Source organism: Sinocyclocheilus anshuiensis, unplaced genomic scaffold, assembly GCF_001515605.1.
Source record: "Sinocyclocheilus anshuiensis isolate Anshui unplaced genomic scaffold, SAMN03320099.WGS_v1.1 scaffold617, whole genome shotgun sequence".
In the NCBI taxonomy this organism is placed as follows: domain Eukaryota; kingdom Metazoa; phylum Chordata; class Actinopteri; order Cypriniformes; family Cyprinidae; genus Sinocyclocheilus; species Sinocyclocheilus anshuiensis.
The window spans coordinates 226140-249010 of record NW_015539890.1 but is presented as its reverse complement, the minus strand read 5'-3'; the positions used below and the strand labels follow the sequence as shown (position 1 = coordinate 249010).

The 22871-nt window shown below is 36.9% G+C and overlaps 1 protein-coding gene across 1 annotated transcript in view; it reads left to right on the top strand.

The window, feature by feature from the left end:
- The window catches only part of LOC107685778 (exostosin-1), a 311868-nt gene extending 296370 nt beyond the window's left edge, over positions 1-15498 (top strand). Inside the window, exons 9-11 of the mRNA XM_016482498.1 lie at positions 3593-3753; positions 12374-12545; positions 14947-15498. Of these exons, the coding sequence (XP_016337984.1) occupies positions 3593-3753; positions 12374-12545; positions 14947-15132 (519 nt within the window). The 3' untranslated portion in view covers positions 15133-15498. The remainder of the gene's footprint in view (positions 1-3592; positions 3754-12373; positions 12546-14946) is intronic.
- The last annotated feature ends 7373 nt before the right edge of the window (positions 15499-22871 follow it).

Below are 22871 nucleotides of genomic sequence, written 5' to 3'. Positions count from 1 at the left end.
ATGGCTGCACCATCTGGCAAAGATGTTTCTGGCAATGTGAAGAATTCTGGGATTTATTTATTCCCCGAACAGAGAGAGGCTTTGATGTTTAGGGTGTCGTAGGTCTACATTTGATTAAGGCAGAGATGATCCAAGGGCCAGGAAGAATTTGTTGCCAATGCAATTCTCCAACAGTTTACAGGGTTAAGGGTGTTAACAACAAAAGAAACACATTTTTGGCTTTCCTGGCCGAGTCTATGGGACTATGAAGCTTGTTTGTAAATACCCTGGCAGAGGTGGGAGAAAAAACAATGTGGGAATTAATCTGGTTATGGAATGTATTGTTAACTCCATTGCAGTCGGATCTTGAGATTAAGATTTTCTTGATCTTCTTTGATGGTGCAAGTTTTGAAAAGCAGTAGTAGTTGGCCAAACCAATTACATCCCAAAGACTGATCTCTTACATTTGTCTGACACTATCGTAATGCTATGATGAAGTTTGAGGAAAGAAAGATACGCTTCAATGTTGTTGGAGTATTTCCAGTGTCAATGTTTTTCCAAGAAAATATGATTTTAGTTTTTCTATTTCAGAATTTAATGTTTAGTTCAATGTTACATGACATTCCTTGTAATTGCTTGTGAAATTTACTAGCAGTTTTAAAGTGCACTGGCTGTACTGCAGTGTACATTGTAAATTATAACCTGCTTCAGAATAATATTTCAAATGTCACAAGCAGTGAGAATACGTCCAATCAGATGGCTGGAAAGCTTCTAATTTCTCAAGTTCATTATGTATGGCGTAGCTCAGTGTGTGTTTGAAACCTGCTATCCATAATTCATCATACTAATGTTTTATTAACTGCACCCAGTACATCTTTACTTCGGTCTGGCCAGAATATCCACTTAACTTTTATAGCGCTACAAGATTACAGAACCCGTATTACAAAAGTTTAATGAGTCTCAGTTTCGGTGAGAAAGCTCTTGTGGCTTTAAACAAATCCAGCAACATTTGGAGGGAAGCTTCCTCTCGTTTCGCACAGTAATCTGCCCCTAGTAATTGCCCTTTAAGCATTTGAGAGGGTTTTAATTGAAAAGTGCTGAGAATGTGAGAATATGGCATATTTAGCAGTAGTTTCAATTTTGTTAAGACTGTGCGGCGCTATGGCTCCACAGAATTGATAATTGCATTGTTTCGACTCATTAACTGGCTTATTAAAATGGGAAATGTAATATAGGGGTTGAGTTTTTTTGTGCAGCAAGCATCATTAGACTGTAGGCACATGTGTGGCATAACAGCGGCACAGCAGAGCCCATGGGTTATGATGTCTGTGCTGCAGTTAATGGCCTGAAGAATTGACCAGAAAGGGTAATAATTGTTATAGTACAATGACAGAGTAATATAAATTACAGCATTAATCTAGTGTTTGTGCATGTTTCTGCAGGTTAATTTGTATCTTCATCTATCTTGTATTTGTTTTCCCATTTATCTTTATTGCACATCTGACCCTATAAATGTGTGCTTGCCAAGGAGGTTTGCATTCCCATTCATCTTAATGGCAGTTGGTGCATGATCACCACAATGGAATTCTGCCGTCTTTTAGAAGTTGTTTTTTTATCCAGTCATCTGAACCATGAATGCCATGTGAATAATCGCACAGATAATGTCCTCTAATCAGTTAGTCTGCTTAAGATTAATGTATACTTTGACTTTTACTCATACAATAGGGTATGCATGCAGTGTGCATGACAAAAATTCCGTAATCTGCACAGTACAAGCAGCTGCACACTTTTTTTTTTGCACTAATTAATTTGTCATATATTCTGGAGAGAAAAAGTGCAGACACTGGACAAGGATGAATCTTTCTAGTGCACATTTGTCAAGCACCTGTGTTCGCCCAGGCTATCATACTATGAAAGGTTGTGAGTTCGACTGTGCAAAAAAAAATGTATGTGAAATTTGGGCTTTAAATTCTGCCCCATTATTACAGTTGACGGATCTGCCTCCGTCCAATCAACAAACGATGGACTGAAGCCAGAAAAAAATATCTGTTGCTAACTACATTCAATTATGAGTAGCTTGTATCTTAGAAAGCCATAGTTTCATAGTCCCAAAAATCCAAAATGTCCCAGTGTTGGGATATTTCACTATAATCTCAAAAGTATGTACTTTCTCAACACTGTCAAAATACATAATTTTAATGCTTTAATGCTTAAATCAAAGTATGTCTTTGATTATATAAGAAAACATTCTAGTTTTGTTGCATCATATTGTGTTGCCATCCTGCAGTGTAGATGCTATGTTTTTTTTTGTTTATTTGTATGTCTCTTTATTGTAAATTCATATAAACATATTACCACAACGTACTGAGAATTTCAGAGACAGATTTTGCGTCATCTTCAAATTGGTCATGCAAATTTGCAGCGACAACCAACAGAAATCTACAGAGCCTCACACACAGAGCCTCACACATGACATGCAGTAAAAATAGATATTGTGGCTATTAATTCAGAATTACTTCCAATTAATTCATGGCCCTGAAACAAGGGAATCAAGTAGTACAACATGGGCACCTTATTTGCCTAAAACAAGGGGATGAAATAATAAGATCTTGGCCACAATATCTTGTTTTTTCCCACGTCGTGCAGCGCTTCATAGAAAGCTTCTTGGTTTGAAAGTGACTTCTGTATGAGTGCTTCATTTATCACTCCAGTATTGACAATTTTTTGCCTGCAACATTCCACCAAAATTTCATGGACTGCACTAATTTTGCACACTGAACACTTCAGATTCTCCTTTTAGCACACTGCTAAATTAAATAAGAGCTAGATAATTAGTTAAACTAATTTCTTAGCCATTTGTGAGTTCTGTTCATCTCAGACCAAGCATTCATGACTCCTCCTGCCATTCATCTTTCCCACTCACTCAGATCCATAATCAAGGTCCGGTACACATAATGAATGGAGCGAATTTCAGTGTGTCACCCACAATGCATTGCTGGAGTGATGCGCCTTAAAGCTGTAATTCCTTAAGGCCACGTTATTTGCATGATGTCATAAATCCGAATCCGCTGCTAATGCAGCGATTAATCTATTGTAACATTAAGGGGGACGTTTGCAACCTTTTCCTCTGATTTGCGGGTTCATTTTTTAATATGTGCGCATGCTGACTTTGACAGAGCAAGGACTGCTCTCATCCCCTGCATGCAGACAAGTCAGTTGTGTTGACGCTGAAGCATGTCTGAAGGCATTAGAAAATCCAAGGCTAAATAAAGAGCCGAGCTAGAAAATGCTTGTTCTCTTTGAGCTCTCATTGGCTCCTTTGATAATTTATCTCACTGAAAGTGAGCCCATGTCAGTTCTTTTAACAGACTATCAAAAGAGCTTATGTTGTTTTTGTTAATTCTACTTCTTTAATCTTCTCTGATGAGTTTCTCAAGCAGGGTCTTCCCTTTAGTTTTATCTGTAGTCTGAAGAGATAATGAAAATGAACATAATGTCTTTATTCTCAAAGGAATAGTTTAACCAAAAATAATAATCTGTCTTTTATTGTACTCACCTTCTGAAATAGTTATGTAATCAAAATTGTGCACTTCTGTCTTCTCTGGGTTTGCAGGTGGATTTCGCCTTCATCGTTTGGCAAAGTTTTCCAGATCGGATCGTAGGCTACCCAGCACGCAGCCATTACTGGGACAGCGGGAAGGGAAGGTGGGGTTATACCTCTAAATGGACCAATGAATACTCCATGGTGCTCACAGGAGCTGCGTTCTACCACAGGTAATCTCCAGACAACACAAAACTGACCTGAAGAGCATTATTTTGTTTTTCTTTTGCTGCATTTTTTCTATTCTATTCTACCTATTTTTCTTTCTTTTTTTTTTCTTCAACAAAACATTGCCGGCTAACAATTAGCATGTGCTAACAGTAAGCATTAAATTCTATGCCTAGCCATGGTGTGGCAGAATATCTGTAGTGCTTAATTGTTATAGATTGATTTTTAATTAAATACAAAGTTCTGTCATGAAACTCTAGATGGTGCAGGCTGAATTTGAAGGACAGGGTAAATTTAACTTATTTTGTCTTTTGGGAAACATGTAACTATCTCCTGTAGCAGTACTAAATGAAAAAAAAAAGTGGATCATTAAGGTAAGAACACAGTATTACGAATCATACTGAATGTATTTTTATAAATTCAACTATTATTTTCTATTGTGGACAATATGTAAACATCTGTTATGTGAAATATCTTATTCAGGTCATTACTAAATAAACAATAACATGCATTTTGTATGATCCCTCTTATTTTGGTAACATTTTTCAGATTCTGAAAGGGGGTGTAAACTTTTGACCTTAACTATAATCACATCATTATTCATATGGCATAGCTGATTGCTTTCTTTACACATCAGCAGCCTATGAGCTTGCTGCTCAACATTCAAATACTCGGCTAGTGCTTGTTGTAGCAGCTGCAGCATGCTTCAGAGACCCTCCACCTCCCCCAGCTCCACCTGTATAGATCTGCTGCGGGATGATTTCATGTATGTTATATATGGGGGTTGTTTCATATATGTTATATGTGCACCTGCAGCTGCAGTATTTCCTACATGCTTACAACAGCATGCCTGTGGATGTATTGACAGATGTTAATTCAAATAGTACAATCGCAGTAAGGTGCCTTTCCACTATCTCCGACATTCACATAGGTTTGTTGCATTTCACCTTTTAATGGCAGTCACACAGAACTTAAATTAGTCCTGAAGCCTTCCTCTTATTCATGAAAAAATTTATGAATAATTAATGTATGAATATATCAACACAAAACAAATGACTGCCAATATTTCTGAAAGAAAAGCATAGAAGGTTTTGTAGGGCTGAGCAACGTAAATAGTTACGCAATGAATTATAAAATAATTATTTTATACTTAATTATTCATAACTGCCCATTTTGCAGAATTGTGCAGAAGTAGTGTTTAAAGAATATCCTTTTAGTGCACAAATACTGATAATTATCACCTCATGCTCAGCACACCCAAAGCTTAAATTGGATTTGAAAATTCTGCATATTCATATGGTCGGAATTCCATGCAGTTCCCATAAAACTCTCCATGAATGATTTCCAGTCTGTCATTTGTTGGAGACAGTGGAAAGGCAGTTAAAACTCTACTGTTGTCATTTCACGAAACTCACAATAATTACATAATTTTTCTTAAACAAAAATAGTAATAATGTGTAGTTTTAATGAACTTATTAATATACTGTAAATGTAAATATTTTTTTTCACCTTGAGGTTCATGGTTTCCCTAAAAACAGCAAGTGAGGAAAGAATGAAAGAAAGGCAGAAATAAATGTATGAAACTTTTTGCAAAGAACTTTAGTTCTTGTTTCATTTGCTCCAATTGTTTCAGAGACCCAGGAACAGTTGTGGATTAAAGTGTGTCATCTGAAAATATCCGTAGTCAGTTTGCCTCAACTTCAAATGCTATTAATGCTTGCCTTGTGTATGCAAGAAGGGCACATGACTTTTGAGAGGTACGATAAATAATTTTTAGTGAATAATACAACAGGGGATGGAGCTGTCATCTCACATCAACATTTTTTGACTGGAGGAAGTGGATCATGGACTATCGTGGATATTTTGGCCAGACGTGATGGTTAAAATGGCTTTAAATATGGATTTGTTTCTTACAATCACATAGCTTTCAACTTCATTAATTGGTGGACAGGAGTCGTGTCAATTACTCATGGATTATTATGATGTTTGGACTCTCATTCTGACGACACCCATTCACTGCAGAGAATCCATTAGTGAGCAAGATGTAATGCTAAATTTCTAAGAATCTGTTCCAATAAAGAAACAACCTCATATAGTATTTGTGTGAAATATTCTGTTAATTTAAGTCTGTTCTCACAAAAAGCTTGTATTCTCTTACTATATTCCTCTTCCTTTGCAATTGTTATAGCAATCCTCAGTGAGTTATGTCAACCCGATCTCATGAAATTGCGTATAAATAGTACGCCAAATAAAAACGAAAACTCGTGGTATTGATACGCAAAAATGGATTTTGGCGTGTATATGGTATATGGGTAGGTTTAGGGTTGTGGGGTAGATGCGTATCATATGCACGCGAAAACTGCGTAGTATATGCACGCCAAACACATGCGTATCATATGCACGCCAAAGTCCATTTTTGCATATCAATACCACAAGTTTTCGTTTTTATTTGCCGTACTATTTATACGCATTTTCATGAGACCGGGCTCGTTATGTAGAAGAAAAATATCTAAACAGTCAGACATGCCATTAACACGTGCCCCTGAACATGCTACATGTTCACTTGTGAAAAATGTTTTTATAACATTTTTCATATGCAGAGACATGAACCAAAGTCCCTCAAAAAATATCTCAAAAGACTTTTATACAGTACCCTGATTTCCCTGAGGAAAGAAACAACTGATTTGTTTCTGTAGCTTGTTAAATATAACTCTGAAATACAAATGATATATCAAGAATCATCAAGTTCCATATAAAGCTAGACTTAGTAAAATATTTCTCTGAAACCAAGCACATAAATATGTCTCTGTTGTCTCTCTCTAGTGATCTCAATGTGAATTCATCTTTCATCATGAAAATATACAATTGGCTTTGCTACACTCTGGTTACTATTGCATTCATTCCAGCCTTTAGGGTCGCCGGGGTAAAGGTTAGATTTTCCTTATTTAAATGAACTTTTGGTGTAATAAACAATTATTTGTGACAATACTCCCAGTTTCTGCTCATAAAAAAGTTGGTAAACAATAGCTTTGCAGAAATGGCACTGGAAATATATTACCGTATAGTATTGGGCCTTTAAATATTGTGCTGAATAATAAGTCAAAAAGATTGAGAACCACTGTTTTATTCATTTGGAGTCATCCTGCGGGCCCCTTGAATGCTTTCTGAGCCCCCTAGTGGGCCCCTGCCCCCTGGCTGAGAACCACTAGACTACAGTATATGGGATAAATTCTTTTAGCTGAAGAGAATATGTACGCAGAGCTGGGTAGTAATTTATTACATGTAATCTGGATTATATAATCAGATTCCAAAAATTAAGTATTTGTAATGAAATTATATTTCATTTTATTACATGTAATCTGGATTACATAATCAGATTCCAAAAATTAAGTATTTGTAATGAAATTATATTTCATTTTGAAATACTCAGAATCAAATACAGTTACTTTTTTATCGATTACATGATTGCATATTATTCAAACAATTGCAATAAATTATTAATCATTTATTGATTCTCCCTAATTCCTCTTTTTTATCTTTTAAATTTTCCTTTCTAATACTGCTTATATACATTCAGATAGTCTTTCTATTCAGATAGACAAAGAATGCACAATATTAAAATAGACAAATTCACTTTATTTCTTATTTGCATATAATGCAGGCATTCCCAAACCTTTGAACATCTTTCACCTAATATATTTATTTGAAGTACGCTGAGATTTTAAAATAAATATTTCAGTAATTAAATATCACATCTGCATGTTCACGGTTCTGTTACGGGCAGAGAACTCAAAATGGCACTGGAAATATATTACCGTATAGTATTGGGCCTTTAAATATTGTGCTGAATAATAAGTCAAAAAGATTGAGAACCACTGTTTTATTCATTTGGAGTCATCCTGCGGGCCCCTTGAATGCTTTCTGAGCCCCCTAGTGGGCCCCTGCCCCCTGGCTGAGAACCACTAGACTACAGTATATGGGATAAATTCTTTTAGCTGAAGAGAATATGTACGCAGAGCTGGGTAGTAATTTATTACATGTAATCTGGATTACATAATCAGATTCCAAAAATTAAGTATTTGTAATGAAATTATATTTCATTTTGAAATACTCAGAATCAAATACAGTTACTTTTTTATCGATTACATGATTGCATATTATTCAAACAATTGCAATAAATTATTAATCATTTATTGATTCTCCCTAATTCCTCTTTTTTATCTTTTAAATTTTCCTTTCTAATACTGCTTATATACATTCAGATAGTCTTTCTATTCAGATAGACAAAGAATGCACAATATTAAAATAGACAAATTCACTTTATTTCTTATTTGCATATAATGCAGGCATTCCCAAACCTTTGAACATCTTTCACCTAATATATTTATTTGAAGTACGCTGAGATTTTAAAATAAATATTTCAGTAATTAAATATCACATCTGCATGTTCACGGTTCATGTTGTTTAATGGTCACATGACATGCAGGTAAACAAATAAAATATTTTATTTCAGTAAGTGTTTTATTTTGATTGATGTTATTCTAAAATGACTTATTTTAATTTTCAATTTTTATGATTTAATTCATTATTAGCTTTTCATTAAACTTATGAAGCCCCTGCATTTCAATCAGTTTACAAACCACAGTTTGGGAAACCTTGAAGTAATGTAATGTTAATGCATGTTATGAATTACAACGAATGGAATATAGACTCTTTGTATTTTTATATCAACATGGTATGAGATTATCCTATTTAAATCAATGTGATAAACAGCTTAAAAAAAAATATCTAAAATTAATCAAAAAGTAGTCTGATTACATTACCTAAAATGTGTAATGTAGTTGGAATCAGTAATGGGCTACAATTTCTAAGTAATCTACCAAGCTCTGTATGTACATACAGCAAAAGTCTAGAGTATGTTATACCTACATTATAATTCTGTAAAATTGGTTAAATAGTGTTAAATAAATACACTTGTTCAGCTGATAAGTGACAGGTTTTAAACTAGATACTTTAATTAAATACCATAATTAAATATTTAGAAGTCATACAATTTTTATTTCATTAAAATTGTATGACTGATAACCATTATAAAGTCTTGCAAGTTAGTTATGCTACCTCTTTAACCAGCATCCTAGAAATTATATTGCTTGAATTTTTTTAAAGAATGTTTGAAAGAAAAATAGAAAGACATCCAAAACAAAAGAACACAATGGACACCATCCAGCACCCTAGCAACACTCTAAAAACACTCAGAGCACCATAGCAACCACACAGAAACACCCTGAACACCATCCACAACACCCTAACAACAGCACAGCAGGGATTCACAGCTTGTTGAATCTTCAGTCACAGGTTTTTTCCGGCTCTCACAGAATTTGGACAAGAGGCTGGTACGAGGTCAGTGTCAGGTGCTTGTAAAAGCCGAATGTGAGACCTGCTGCGATAGAGATCGCTCAGAGACAGGCTGATATTAAAGCAGCTAATAAATGTTCAGTCTGACAGCTTCACTGGCCATATTTTAACGATAAATGGCACAGGTTAGATGGAGTTCACAGTTTGTTTTAGCTGAAGGTCTGTGAACTCATCACTCAAAACACACACACACACACACAGACCTTCAGACTGACACATCACACACCCGACACACAGATTAACTGCTTTGCTACTGGTCAGCGAGCTGACACACCACCTGCAAAGTGACCCCAGCTTAAAGTGTGCGGGAGAAAAGGACATAAATAAACGTGTGAAGAGAGATAAGCCACCTGCAGTGCTGAGAGGAACGCTCTGATGGCTGTCCCTCAAAGAGAGAGGGAAGGAAAAAGAAATACAGAATAGACGTCTGCAGGCAGGAAAGGAGATTCGGTTTAATAAGGACAGCGAGAGAGAGAGAGAGAGAGAGAGAGAGAGAGTGTAGGTGTCACTCACAGAAATTAAAACATCTGTGTTTTTGAGGTTTTCACAGAAGGGTGGCCTCTCTGTCTGTGCTGGATACCATGACTATACTCTCAGTCCCACCCAGAGGAACATTTTATTACTCGTAGGTTGCTCTTGGAGCTCTCATTTAAGTTGTTTCTCCTAACCAGGGCCGCATTAAGACCTCACTGGGCCCCGGGGCTATGACTTACAGGGCCCCCCCCATCACAATAATGATATATATAGCTTAAAATAGGATTTTTATCCAATCAAAATTTTTGATGCATTGCAATTTCACAATTCTTGTTACCGTTTCCAATATCACAAAATTAACAAAAAATAAAAAATACTAGTAAAAACAAACTTACTGAAGACAAGTAAACAGTCATGAATTACAATAGAACAAAGAAATTGACCTACAAACACTTAAAGCGCTGAATAAGAAATATTATATTGTATAAAATAAATAGACTACAAATAGACTTCACTTTACAATAGACTGAATATTCTTCACTGCATAAATTCAATATACATTATTTCACAAAAGCGATTTGGTCAAGGACAGTGAGTGATTTTCTTTCTAATGTTTAATTTACATTATTGACACAAATAGCAACAGCAGCTATATTAGGCTGCTTTGGAGGAATAGTTCACCCAAAAATTAAAGTTATGTTGTTGTTGTTCTAAACCTGAATGAGTTTCCTTCTGCTGTTGAATGCAAATGTATATATTTGGAACAATAGCCTACTGGTAACCAAACAGTTTCTGTGCCCCCATGACTTCCATAGTATGAAAAAAAAACACTATTGGAGTCAACAGGGACCAGAAACTTTCTGGTGGTTACGGATATTCTTCAAAATATCTTCTTTTATGTTGAGGAGAACAAATCAATTCATACAGGTTCAGAACAACTTGAAACTGAGTAAATGATGACAGTATTTTAATTTTTGGGTGAACTATATCCCTTTAAAATCTCATCATATAATGCCAGGATCTCATAATAGCCAACTAGTGCACATGCTTTATCTTTAACTATTAACGTTCATTTAAGACACAAATGACTGTGTTGACGAGGAGACAGGCATTTTGACACATAACTGTATTCGAACGTTTAAACACAAGGCGCGAAAAATAACTCTTAGTTTAGTCGGGCGCTGTACGAGCAAGTATCAGAAACCGTCTTAACACGTGCATTTGCCAAAATGAATTCTGCCCCACTGCTTAATGTCCCTGAACAGTTCAATTAGTTTTTAAAACAAAATGCTTAAAATGCGTTTAAATGAAGCTTACATCATGATGCGCAAAATGAATTTCTCAACTCATAAGCGAATATACTAGGCCTATAGAGTTTGTTCAAACCCAAATAAACTAGCTGTGGATTTTAGTGACTAACTCATGTTTTCCCCTCTCTGCTCATTTTTTTCTCTCACAATTTTTTTTTTAGAATAGTTTACATTTTTACTTATCGAAGATTGTTCTTTGCATGACCATTTCTAGATTACACCAGAATGAAGTGAAGAGAGGTAAATGCAGACATGGCGCAGCGATCACCTGATTGATAGGCTACGTGCACAGTTTGTTAAAAAGTAATATATATAATAAATGCATTTGATTGGTAAACCAAATTCAAATGTGACATTTTAATCTCTAATGGTAATGCATGGAATTTACGGGAAAAACTCCACTAAGTAATAGTGCTAAAAAGTGAGGGGCGTGGTGGGGCTTTGGCGATCGGCGCTACCGATGTCCGTCAAGCTACTCCACAGCCAATCACGGGCCCCCTCCTTGCTCGGGCCCCGGGGCTTCAGCCCCGCCTAGCCCAATGGTTAATGCGGCCCTGCTCCTAACAGAATAAATTGTTAAAGGGATAGTTCACCCAAAAATTTAATTCTGTAATCATTTACTCACCATCATGTTGTTCCAAACCTGTATGTATTTAAAAGTTTTGGTGGAATGGACTTTCAATGGAGGTACAGAAATCTTCATTTGTGACCCTGGACCACAAAACCAGTCATAATGGTCAATTTTTCAAAATTGAGATTCATACATCATCTGAAAGCTGAATAAATAAGCTTTCCATTGATGTATGGTTTGTTAGGACAATATTTGGCCGAGATACAGCTATTTGAAAATCTGGAATCTGAGGGTGCAAAAAAAAAATCTAAATACTGTAGTGAGAAAATTGCCTTTAAAGTTGTCCAAATGAAGTCCTTAGCATAGTTGTCCAATGCATATTGCTAATCAAAAATTACGTTTTGATATATTTATGTTCAGGAATTTACAAAATATCTTCATGGAACATGATCTTTACTTAATATCCTAATGTTTTTTGGCATAAAAGAAAAATCGATAATTTTGACCCATACAATGTATTTTTGGCTATTGCTACAAATGAAGAGTACATTTGCAAAAACCGATAACTCCATTTTTATTTTTGAAGTGTATTTTTTTTTTCAGAAATTACGTTTTTTTATTGCGCATTCCAAGTAATATCAATCTGATGGATTAGAACAGCATGAGGGTGAGAAATTTATGTTTTATTTTTTGGGGTGAACTGTCCCTTTAATGGCAGGGTTTCTGAGCAGCATTCAGAATTAAAATTTGGTCAGTTTTAACTTCCCCACAGGCAAATTGCCTTGTTTTTGCTTTCATGTCTCCTCTGTTATCTAATTAATATCTTTATGTATTCCTCTTTTTTTTCTTGGTCAGGTATTATCATCACTTGTACACATACTACCTGCCGACGTCTCTGCTGTCAACGGTGGACCAGTTGGCCAACTGTGAGGACATCCTAATGAATTTCCTCATCTCCGCAGTAACCAAACTCTCGCCAATCAAAGTCACACAGAAAAAACAGTACAAGGAGACCATGATGCAGCAGGTATGAGTCTGTGTGTGTATGGGTTGTAAATAGACGAGTGTGTATCCAGAGTGATTCCCTGTTGGGGTCAGAAATGTCTGTGTGGTGTGTGATGGATGGAGGGCCCCAGGGCTGTGAGTGTGTGTGGATCTGATTCAGCAGTATTGGCCTGTTTGATGAATGTCTTCATGGTAAGGCGAGATTAATGATTGACAGCAAGGTTGCAGTACTATCCTTCTCTCTGTCTGTCTCAATTCTCTTTTGGTACATTCTAACTTTATTTCCAATAGTATCTCATCTGTATAAGTCTAATGGATGCTGATTAGTGAGTAATAAGAGTGGGAATCATAAGGAATCATATATTATTATATTATATTATAGCTGGGACATGATATGATAATGATCTGATAACTATAATAATATCATAGTTCTTTAGGTTTAAAGTTATTCAAAACATATTCTGATCTTTTACTCAGTTGTTTCTTATTCATTTACTTCAAGCAATTATATTATTCTTCCATTTTGAAAACAAAGAAACAACTGACCTAATGCTACATTGTTTTTTTCTTCCAAAGTATTCATATAAAAATGTAACTAAAAATATAGACTCTTGACATGAGATTATTAATACAGTGTTGAGAAAAAGTAATTATTTAATATATTGATTTCCCCCCCACCTTTGCTTACTTCCAGCAATGCTAAAATATCAGGAGTTTGCAAATGGCAAATAATAATAATAATAATAATGGCTTTATACAGTATTGTACAATATTGCTTAAGTAATAACCCTAGTAACTTTACATTTTCAGTAGTTTGACAGCAGTTTAACCAATGTAGCTTTTTCAGTAACAAGCTACCTTTTCCAACAAGGAGAACTACAAAACATAACTACATATTTTTTGTCACATTATTAAATTTAACGTTGTCAGCCATTCATTACTGAATCTGTTTTGTGGCAGAAATGTACTGCTCTGATTTAAAAAAATAAGCTGTTACCCCCTTAAATACTGTAGGTACAATGTAGTTAGCTACTTTTTGTTATTAGCTTGTAGCATAGGCTAGCTCACTAGTTTTTTAAATATACATCTTCACAGTAGTTTAATTATGTTTAAGTATTTACAGAAGTTTAAGAAGATACCGTTTCAAAGTATTAAAAATGTTAAGTATAGTTGAACAGTACCGGTCATGTATACAGTTTTACTCTATATTTCCTTATAATTTAGTACTTTCTGTGAAATTTCTCATCTTTAATAGCCTTATCAAAACACGGATTTTTGTCTATGGATTTTGTCTTTTTTTAAACATTATTGCTTATCACTTTTTTTGAGAGATTCATTCAACAGTAACATTCCCATAATGGCTGCAAAATTATAAAATTGAACATTCCCTTAATGTTTTTCTCTAATGTTCACCTAACCAAGAAAATTAAACATTTTTGAAACATTTAAAAAAACTGAATGTTTTGTATGTTCTGAGATTATTCAGAAATAACATTTTCATACCTTAATTGGGAACGTTAGCAAAATGTTCTTAGAACATATTTTTGTTTGCTGGGTAGAAGCTAAATTAGCTGAGACTGTAATTGACCCTTCGCCGGGAGTTTGATTGACAGGCGATCTGACTAATCATAACGCTGAATCTGTCATTTTGTCTGACAAACAAACCACACAGGAGAGTGGATTAATGTCGAAATGATGAAAAATGGCATTTATTGACATCTTTCCGTGGTTGAAACAAGATACCCTCTGATGTTCATTCATGTTTATTTTGCACTATAACTAGTAAAGAGGATGAGATGATTGGTTCATGAACAGCAATCTGTCATGCCTCATTAAAGAGCCTCAAAACGTTATTTAAAACAGAAAGCTGACCCTTTTTTCATACCAAAAGTAAGCTGCTCTGTCTTGTCTGTTGGTGCGTTGCTCCGCAAAAATTTTTTTCACTGCATGAGAACATGATGTGTGTTGTGAGAGCAACATGGCTTGTCAGACGTACCAACAGTAATGAAAGGGGGCAGGTCTTTGCGAAGGGTCAATTAGCTGATTAGAATCTCAGATTGGTCACATTTTGCTGTGTGATTTCTCAATTTCTCTAAAATTCTGTAATGAAAAAGAATCCATGAATGTTACAAAATGTCTTTCTGTGTTCCTCTGCATGTCCAAGGGATTGGTCTGTATTAGCACATTGTAAGCTTCTTTAACAAGCAGCTAGACATCTTTCCACAGCGTTTCTCATAAATGTAAGGCCATAACTGTCGTCTGTTCTCTGAGTCGTGAAATGAACACTCCGTGTTCGCTCTGTTTGTCAGTGTCTTCTAAAGTGCTGCCCAATTCCAGAAACATGCTCCTGCTTTCGTTCATAATCTGCCTGGTGAACCATACACAGACCTCTCTCTCTCTCCCTCTCTCTCTCTCTCTCTCAGGGCTCTAAGGCGTCTCGATGGGCCGACCCAGACCACTTTGCACAGCGTCAGTCCTGCATGAACTCTTTCACGAGCTGGTTCGGCTTCATGCCTCTCCTTCACTCTCAGTTGCGTCTGGATCCCGTCCTCTTCAAAGACCAGGTCTCTATCCTACGCAAGAAATACAGAGACATTGAGAGGTTGTGAGGGGCGAATCCCTCCCAAACTCCGCTGAACTCATCCGGACATCCCCTAACAGACCTGCAGTGTTCAGTTCACCTGGACTCATTAGAGACCAGATACAAATACAATATATTCCATCTACAGAATAAATGATAACAAAATATGCAACATTGAATGATTTTATCTGCGGCCGAAGATTTCGTGGCAAGCATTTGCTCAGAATAGGGCCGGCTCCTTGCGTGTTTGAATTTGTTGTTGTCGTCGGTGTTGTTGTCTGCGAGGGCCGTAGCCGCTGCACATTTATGAACAAGAGGCAAAAGAGGCGTGTGAATGGATGAAAACAGCTCAACGAGTCACCTATGCCTGCAATATGTATTTTAATTTCAATTATTTTTTGTTAAGAAATTCTTTTTTTTTTAAAGACGTTTAAAAAAATAAAATCTATGAATGCAAAGTGGGTTTGCACCCTAAATATTCATTTTTGTATCATTTCATTGTGTGTGTGTCCTTTAATACACCATTTGTTCCCTTCACAACAGATTTTGAGAAAATCAGCCGTCAGTTTCTGCAGTTCAGATTTAAAAGCTAGCATAGAGCTGTTTAATAATTTGTGAGCATGGTGTGAATTATGGGGGACGGGGTGTTAATTAAGGTTTGAAGCCCCTTAAAGTTAAAACTAAAGGTTGTCTTTCAAATTCATAATCTTTTTACAAATACGTTGACACCTGACAAGATGTGTTGTGTTGCACATCTGAGAGATGCAACCCACATTAGAAGCTAGCGGATCAGTTCACACATTTTGTGTGCATGTTTTTTATGTTTGTATCTTGTCGTACATGCAAGTCATAGGCTGTTTACCCTTATGTAGTGCACTATTTGAGGAGAAAATCATAGGCCTATGGTTATGAAAAGACCTATTTGTGCACTTACAGTACTTCCTTTTATGTACTTTTATGCTCAAAAGTGTGGGTATTGGGACTTGCCCCATTTGTAGTGGTGTAGTGCTCGATCCCATAATGCACTGCAATAATGAGTTGTACATTCTATGCACTTTCCACACTTCTGCTGTTTTGCTCAGGTCAAGCATTTAAAGGGATATTTCACCCAAAAACGAAAGGTACCCCATGAATTAATCACCCTCAAGACATCCTAGGTCTATATGACTTGTATCTGTCTTTACAAATCCTCATTTTGTACTTCTAATTAATTAGTGACTGGTGTTTTTGTTTTACTCTCTCCACTGCGTTTCTGCATTCGTCATTTCTCACCGGATCTTATGCTACGTCTACGCCATCCGCTGGAGCGCCACTCTCTCGTGAATGATCGTACAACAGTTAGAGGAAGCTAGAGTTTACGGTTTATAAAGTTTTAAATGTGGATATTTTTCTTACACAAATGCTTCGCTTCAGGCCTTTATTAACCACCCGGAGTCGTGTGGGGCACTTTTTATGATGGATGGATGTACTTTTTTGGACTTCAAAATCTCAATCACCATTCACTGCCATTATAAAGCTTGGAAGAGACAGGACATTTTTTAATATAACTAAAGTAGCATTCATCTTAAAGAAGAAAGTCATATACACCTAGGATGATTAGAGGGTACACTCTTAAAAATAACGGTGCTTCAAAAGGTTCTTCAAGCGATTGCATAGAAGAACCATTTTTGGGTCCACAAAGAACCATTCAATCAAAGGTTCTTTAAAGAACCATCTCTTTCTTACCTTTTTGTAATCTGAAGAACCTTCTTTTGCCACAAAGAACCTTTTGTGAAACAGAAAGGTTCTTCAGATGTTAAAGGTTCTTTATGGAACCATTTAGACAAAAAGGTTCTTCTATGGCATCGTGAAGCACCTTTATTTTTAAGAGTGTAAGTAAATCATGGGGTAATTTTCATTTTTGTGTGAACTATGGGGCAACCCAAAATTAATTCCTTCATCTTGCCAAAAGATTGCATCCACAGCCAAATCATTGACTTACATTTAATTTACTATTAAATAGTGTAATTATGATAATTACAATTTAGTGCTTTGTTTCGCTCAGTCCTAAATTAATGCTTGCAAACATAAATGTACCTATGTAAAATACAGTAGTAACAATTTGCTAGTATCAATATCATACAGTAGGTGTAGTGGGCAGAATATGCAAGCACCGTCATTTTTACAATTTACGTTACGCAAATATATGACAGAAAACTAGATAAATTAATAAAAACTATATTGACATTAGGCCATATTGCCACTCCACATGTAGACTGTGGAAGTTGGAAACTGATTGTGAATCCCAAATGGATTTAATAAGAATCTACAATCGTAACAATAGCTGTAGAGAACATTTTTATTTTTGTAAGAGAATCCATATGTGACCCTGGAGCACAAAACCAGTCTTAAGTCGCTGGGGTATATTTGTAGCAATAGCCAAAAATACATTGTATGGGTCAAAATTATTGATTTTTCTTTTATGCCAAAAATTATTAGTATATTAAGTAAAGATCATGTTTCATGAAGATATTTTGTAAATGTCCTACTTTAAATATATTCAAATTTAATTTTTTATCAGTAATATGCATTGCTAAGAACTTCATTTGGACAACTTTAAAGGCGATTTTCTCAATATTTTGATTTTTTTGCACTCTCAGATTTCAGATTTTCAGATGACGTATAGATCTAAATTTTGAAAAATTGACCCTTATGACTGGTTTTGTGGCCCAGGGTCACATATTTGATCCATATAGAATCCATTTTGGCATGTTCCTATATTATTTATATTCATGTTTAGGCTACACTGTCAAAACAAGTTCTTGCTTACAAGAAGTCTGAACTTCATCCAGTCACAGCTCATGTCTTCTGAATTAATGCGGACGTGATACTGGATCTGACCTTTCCACGTCATCCCAAACCATCTGTATATCAGCATATTAGCATATGTTAGCAAGGCTGATGTAACTCACACACTCTCTCTTGAAGTTTTTGTCTCACAGGTGATGTCTTTATTAGCGTTGCAGCGATATGTGTGTATGTATTGACAGGCTTTGATATCTGTCTGAAGTTTAAACCCTTTCATCTTTATGACAAACAGACAGAACAAAAAAAGAACGGCAATAGGTGGAGATCTGCCCTTTCACGGTACCTCCTTTCCAGCTCGCTCTCTCTCTCTCTCGTTAGTCTGTGTTCTCTTCTCGTTCACCTCTTCCTGTCGGCTCTCATCAGGATGATGTCTTCACTCCACAACCACAGAGACTGCAGAAATTATGCTTCTCTCACTGTTGAACACTGCGTAGATTTCACAAGGCTAAACATAACTGGTCCAACACGCTCCCTGCCTCTCCAAGTCTTAGGGGCTATTCACACTGAACACATTTTTGAGTTTAAAAACATGAGATGAAGGGCAGTGGAATTTAAAAATTATTTAAAAATGTAAAATATGTATATTTTTAAATTAACAAGTTCATCTTTTAACTCGAACACTGTTGAGACACAAGAGCAATGGAAAAACGTCTACAGTCGAATGCAAAAACGTGTTCGCATGATAAAACTCTGAATTCATTCCTTTTAAAGTCTGCTACTGTAGCCATCAAAACTCTACTTCTCTAACATATACACCACCTTCAACAATGCTTTTCGAAACAATTACTGTCTATCCTCAAACCACCTGCTGTGAGCAACATTTATAATATGCATAGTCTGTAGATCTCTATTTTTGTGAGAACTATAATAGTTGAGTTTTCGAGATATGTAGCCTATTTGGTGTTATATACAGTATCTGTCAGAACCTAGAACTTTTATTGTTTTGGAAGGTTTGAAACAAACAAGATGCCTGCAGATATAACTTCTGTTAGCAATGATCATTGGACAAGCATCATTTAATGTACTGTATTAACATGCAAGAATTCATTAAAATATGTAGCAACACTCTACAATAAGTCTCATTAGTTAATCTTAGTTAATGCATTAGCTAGCATAAATACCAATACATTTGTTGCAGTATTTATTAATCTTAATTTATTAGTTAATAAAACTGCAACTATTCATTGTTAGTTCATGTTAGCTCAGGTCCATTACATAATATTAACATATGCAACTTTTTAATTTTATGTAATGTTTTACCAAAAAAAAAAATATTTGTAATATATAGTTCTGGTTTTCAAATTTGACTGTCCGAGCGGAGATCCAGATGGGCTGTCTGGATTTTTTAGTGACTCTGCATATTGTTATGCCAGAAGGTGAGAACAAATGACTTTGTCTTTATGAGTGAGTCACTGAATCATTCACTCAACCAATTCCTTCAAAAATGCTGATTCTGACTTGATTTTGTGTGGGCTTTGTCTGGAATTTTTATTTTGCTGATGAAGTAAAAATAGTCAAAATAACTGGTAGTATTTTGTCTACAATCTAAGTTACTCATTCATCTCTTTACTGTATTGTTGACTATAAAGAAATATCACACTTGCCATTATGCTGCTGTTCTCAATTTCAGCATACTTGCTCATGTGACACTAATTAAGTTATGCATATTAATATATTATAATGTACTGCTCAAAGCCAAAATGTGAGGCTATGAAACTGATAAACACTAATCCCTTTACCTCAGTTTTTGATGCAACTTCCATTTCCTCTCTTTAGCAGACACTTGTATTTCCTGGCAGTGGCATCCCAGAAACTTCCTCTTGCTGAATGACTTCTGACTGACAGGTGCTATCAGGGATAGAGGGGATGAAGGGTGTGTGTATGTGTGTGTGGCCTGTCCCTAAATGGAAAACAGGCAGCTGTCAGAAAAGTGAAAAGTCAATAACTACAGACATCAGAGAGCCCATCTCTGGGCGTGCATGTGTGTGACATCTCTCCCCTGCGCAATCCACACAGGACTGCACATCAAAATCAGTTCAGTTCTCCACACATCAAACAGTGCAGCATATACTTACACACCTCCAGAGAACCTGCCGCTGCAGTTCAGTTTACTCCAGTGTCTCTCTCTCTCTCTCCCTCGACAAACACCTGTTCAGACGGCCGCAGCATCTCTGGAGACTCTAATCCGCTTCCCCGCTCCTCTCTTCCTTTCACCCTCCATCCATATCTCTCTGGCTTTCTTTCTCTGCCTGCTTTCAGTTCAGTGGAATTACATTTGACTCAATTCAATTGAGTTCAGCTCCATCAAAGGATGTTTTTGGCAGGATCAGTTTGTTCTCTTTTCAGTAGCGGGCATCATAAAGCCTATTCCTCTCTCTCTTTCCTTCCCCAGGGTCTCATTCCCTGTATCACTGTAGTATTTGCCCACCGGTGTATATATGTGGAAACCTAATAACAGAGTGTTATAAAATGCTGTGTCATAAAGTGTATAATGCTCCAGGGCTTTTGACCCCTCTGTGCCATATAATAATGATAATAATCACTAGATAAGAACATTTTCTGAACAAAATGTGAGTGATACTTTCCGGTTTAAAACTCACTGCCAGGATGAGTTATAAACACTGCCACATCAAAAAAGAGTCAGAACCCATGTTTCCATGACATTCTACTGCAGAGATATGATTGTGGCCCCAAGGAATGCCTACGATCTTACGGGGGCCTCAGTACACTGCACCAGGGCACAAGAGCCCACCTCTTGTTTCTACGAGATTCCCATGCAGGGATATGGCTGGGGTCCCCAGGGGTATTTGTGGGCCCGAATAGGATTTTTATACAAAATCCCAAGAAAAATGATGTGTCTCCAATGTCTCTATAATATTCTGGTGCAGAGATATGACTGGGGCCCGCGTGGGCTGCTGGGAGTCCCACATGGAGCCTTAATGCACTGCACCAGGGTGCAAGAGCCCACCTCCTGTTTCTATGATATTTTCATGCAGAAATATGACTGGGGTCCACAGCAACATTTGTGGGCCCACGTAGGATCTCTGTACAAAGAAAAGCTGTTTTTCATGTCTCTGTGATATTCTGGTACATATATATGACTGGGGCCCCCAACAGCTGCTGGGAGTCCCACATGAAGCCCAATACACTGCACAAGGTTGCAAGAGCTCACCTCCTGTCTCTATGATATTCCCCTGCAGAGATAAGACTGGGGTCCCCAGGGGCATTTGGGGGCCCACACTGGGACTCTGCAGGGAAAAAGAGTTGGCCCCAAGTGTCTATGATATTCTGGTACAGATATATGACTGGGGCCCACAAGGGCTGCTGGGAGTCACACATAAATCCCAATACACTGCACGAGGTTGCAAGAACCCACCTCCTGTCTGTATAATATTCCCCTGCAGAGATATGACTGGGGTCTCCAGGGGCATTTGGGGGCCCACACGGGGACTCTGTAGGGAAAAAGAGTTGGCCCCAAGTGTCTATGATATTCTGGTGCAGATCTATGACTGGCTACCTTACGGGTACATATTACGACTCAAAGGTATTAATATGCACCTTAGAGGGGGAACAAAGAAGGTACAGAAGGTGTCCCTTTGAGGGTACTGCCCCAGTGACAAGCTGTTGTACCCCTAAAGGTACAAATTTTGCTTCTTTTTTTTTCTGACAGTGCAAGGTGCAAGAGCCCACCTCCTGTCTCTATGCAGAGATATGACTGGGTGACCATTTGGGATCCACCAATGGGTCTTAGTACACTGCAACAAAGTCCAAATAGTCCACTCAAATAACTGTATGGTTTTCTAGTGATTAGACGTGCTTGGGGAGCCTTCAGGGGAGCTACAGTAGGGGTCCCATGCAGGCCTCAGAACTGTGCACTAGGTCAAAACAGCCCATGCGTCTTTGATATTGTGATGGCGGCCCACATGATGGCTCAGTATACTATCCCAAAGAAAATAAGCCAGTCTGAATGACTCTTTGATTGTTGACATTTTGACTTATGCAGAAGTATGAATGGGCCCCCAAGGGCCACTGGGGGCCCACTTGGGGATTCTGTACACTACCACAAGGAAAAAGAGCTGGCCCCCATGTCTGTGTGATAATCTGGTGCGGAGATATGATTAGAGACCCTAACAGTCCTTGGGGGCCCCAATCCTGTCTATGTACCAAAATATCATAGAACAGGTGTGTCCAAAACTGCTCCTGCAGATTTTAGCTCCAACACTATTGCTGGAAGTTTCTAGCAAGTCTGAAGACTGTGATTAGCTGGTTCAGGTGTGTTTGATTTGGGTTGGAGCAAATCTTTCCAGCACAGTGACCCTCTAGGAATTGGTTTTGGACACCCCGAGATACATGGGGCCTCAGTATACTGTATCAGGGCAAGAGAGCCCACCCCTGTCTTGATGATAAAATGCAGAGATATGACTGGTGATTCAAGGGCCATTAAGGATCCACGTGGGGTCTCAGTACACTACCTCAAGTCTAAAGAGCCCACTCCTGTGTCTTAATAATATTCTGCTGCAGAAATGTGACTGGGGCCACTAGAACCTATTGGGGCCAACATGGAGTCTTAGTACAGAATAATAAGTATGACGAATAGTTACCAGTACTATTACAAATAATAATAAGAATTTTAAAAAATGCAAATGACAAATTAAATAACTTGTATTTAATACTGTTTTAATTGTGCTAATATTAATATTCGCATGGTGTATTTAAATATATTTGCATGTATTGGTGTTAGAATTAGATATGTTCTGCTGGTTCAACAAAAGGCACTCAAATAGCTTTACAATTCACATTTTTTCAAGCGTATCTGTTTTACAACTATCAAATTGAGTTTAGCCTCTGAGATTACTATATAACTTGAAATATCTCTCATGTCTCCAATATGCTAAAATAGTTTTTTTTTTTTTTTGGTCA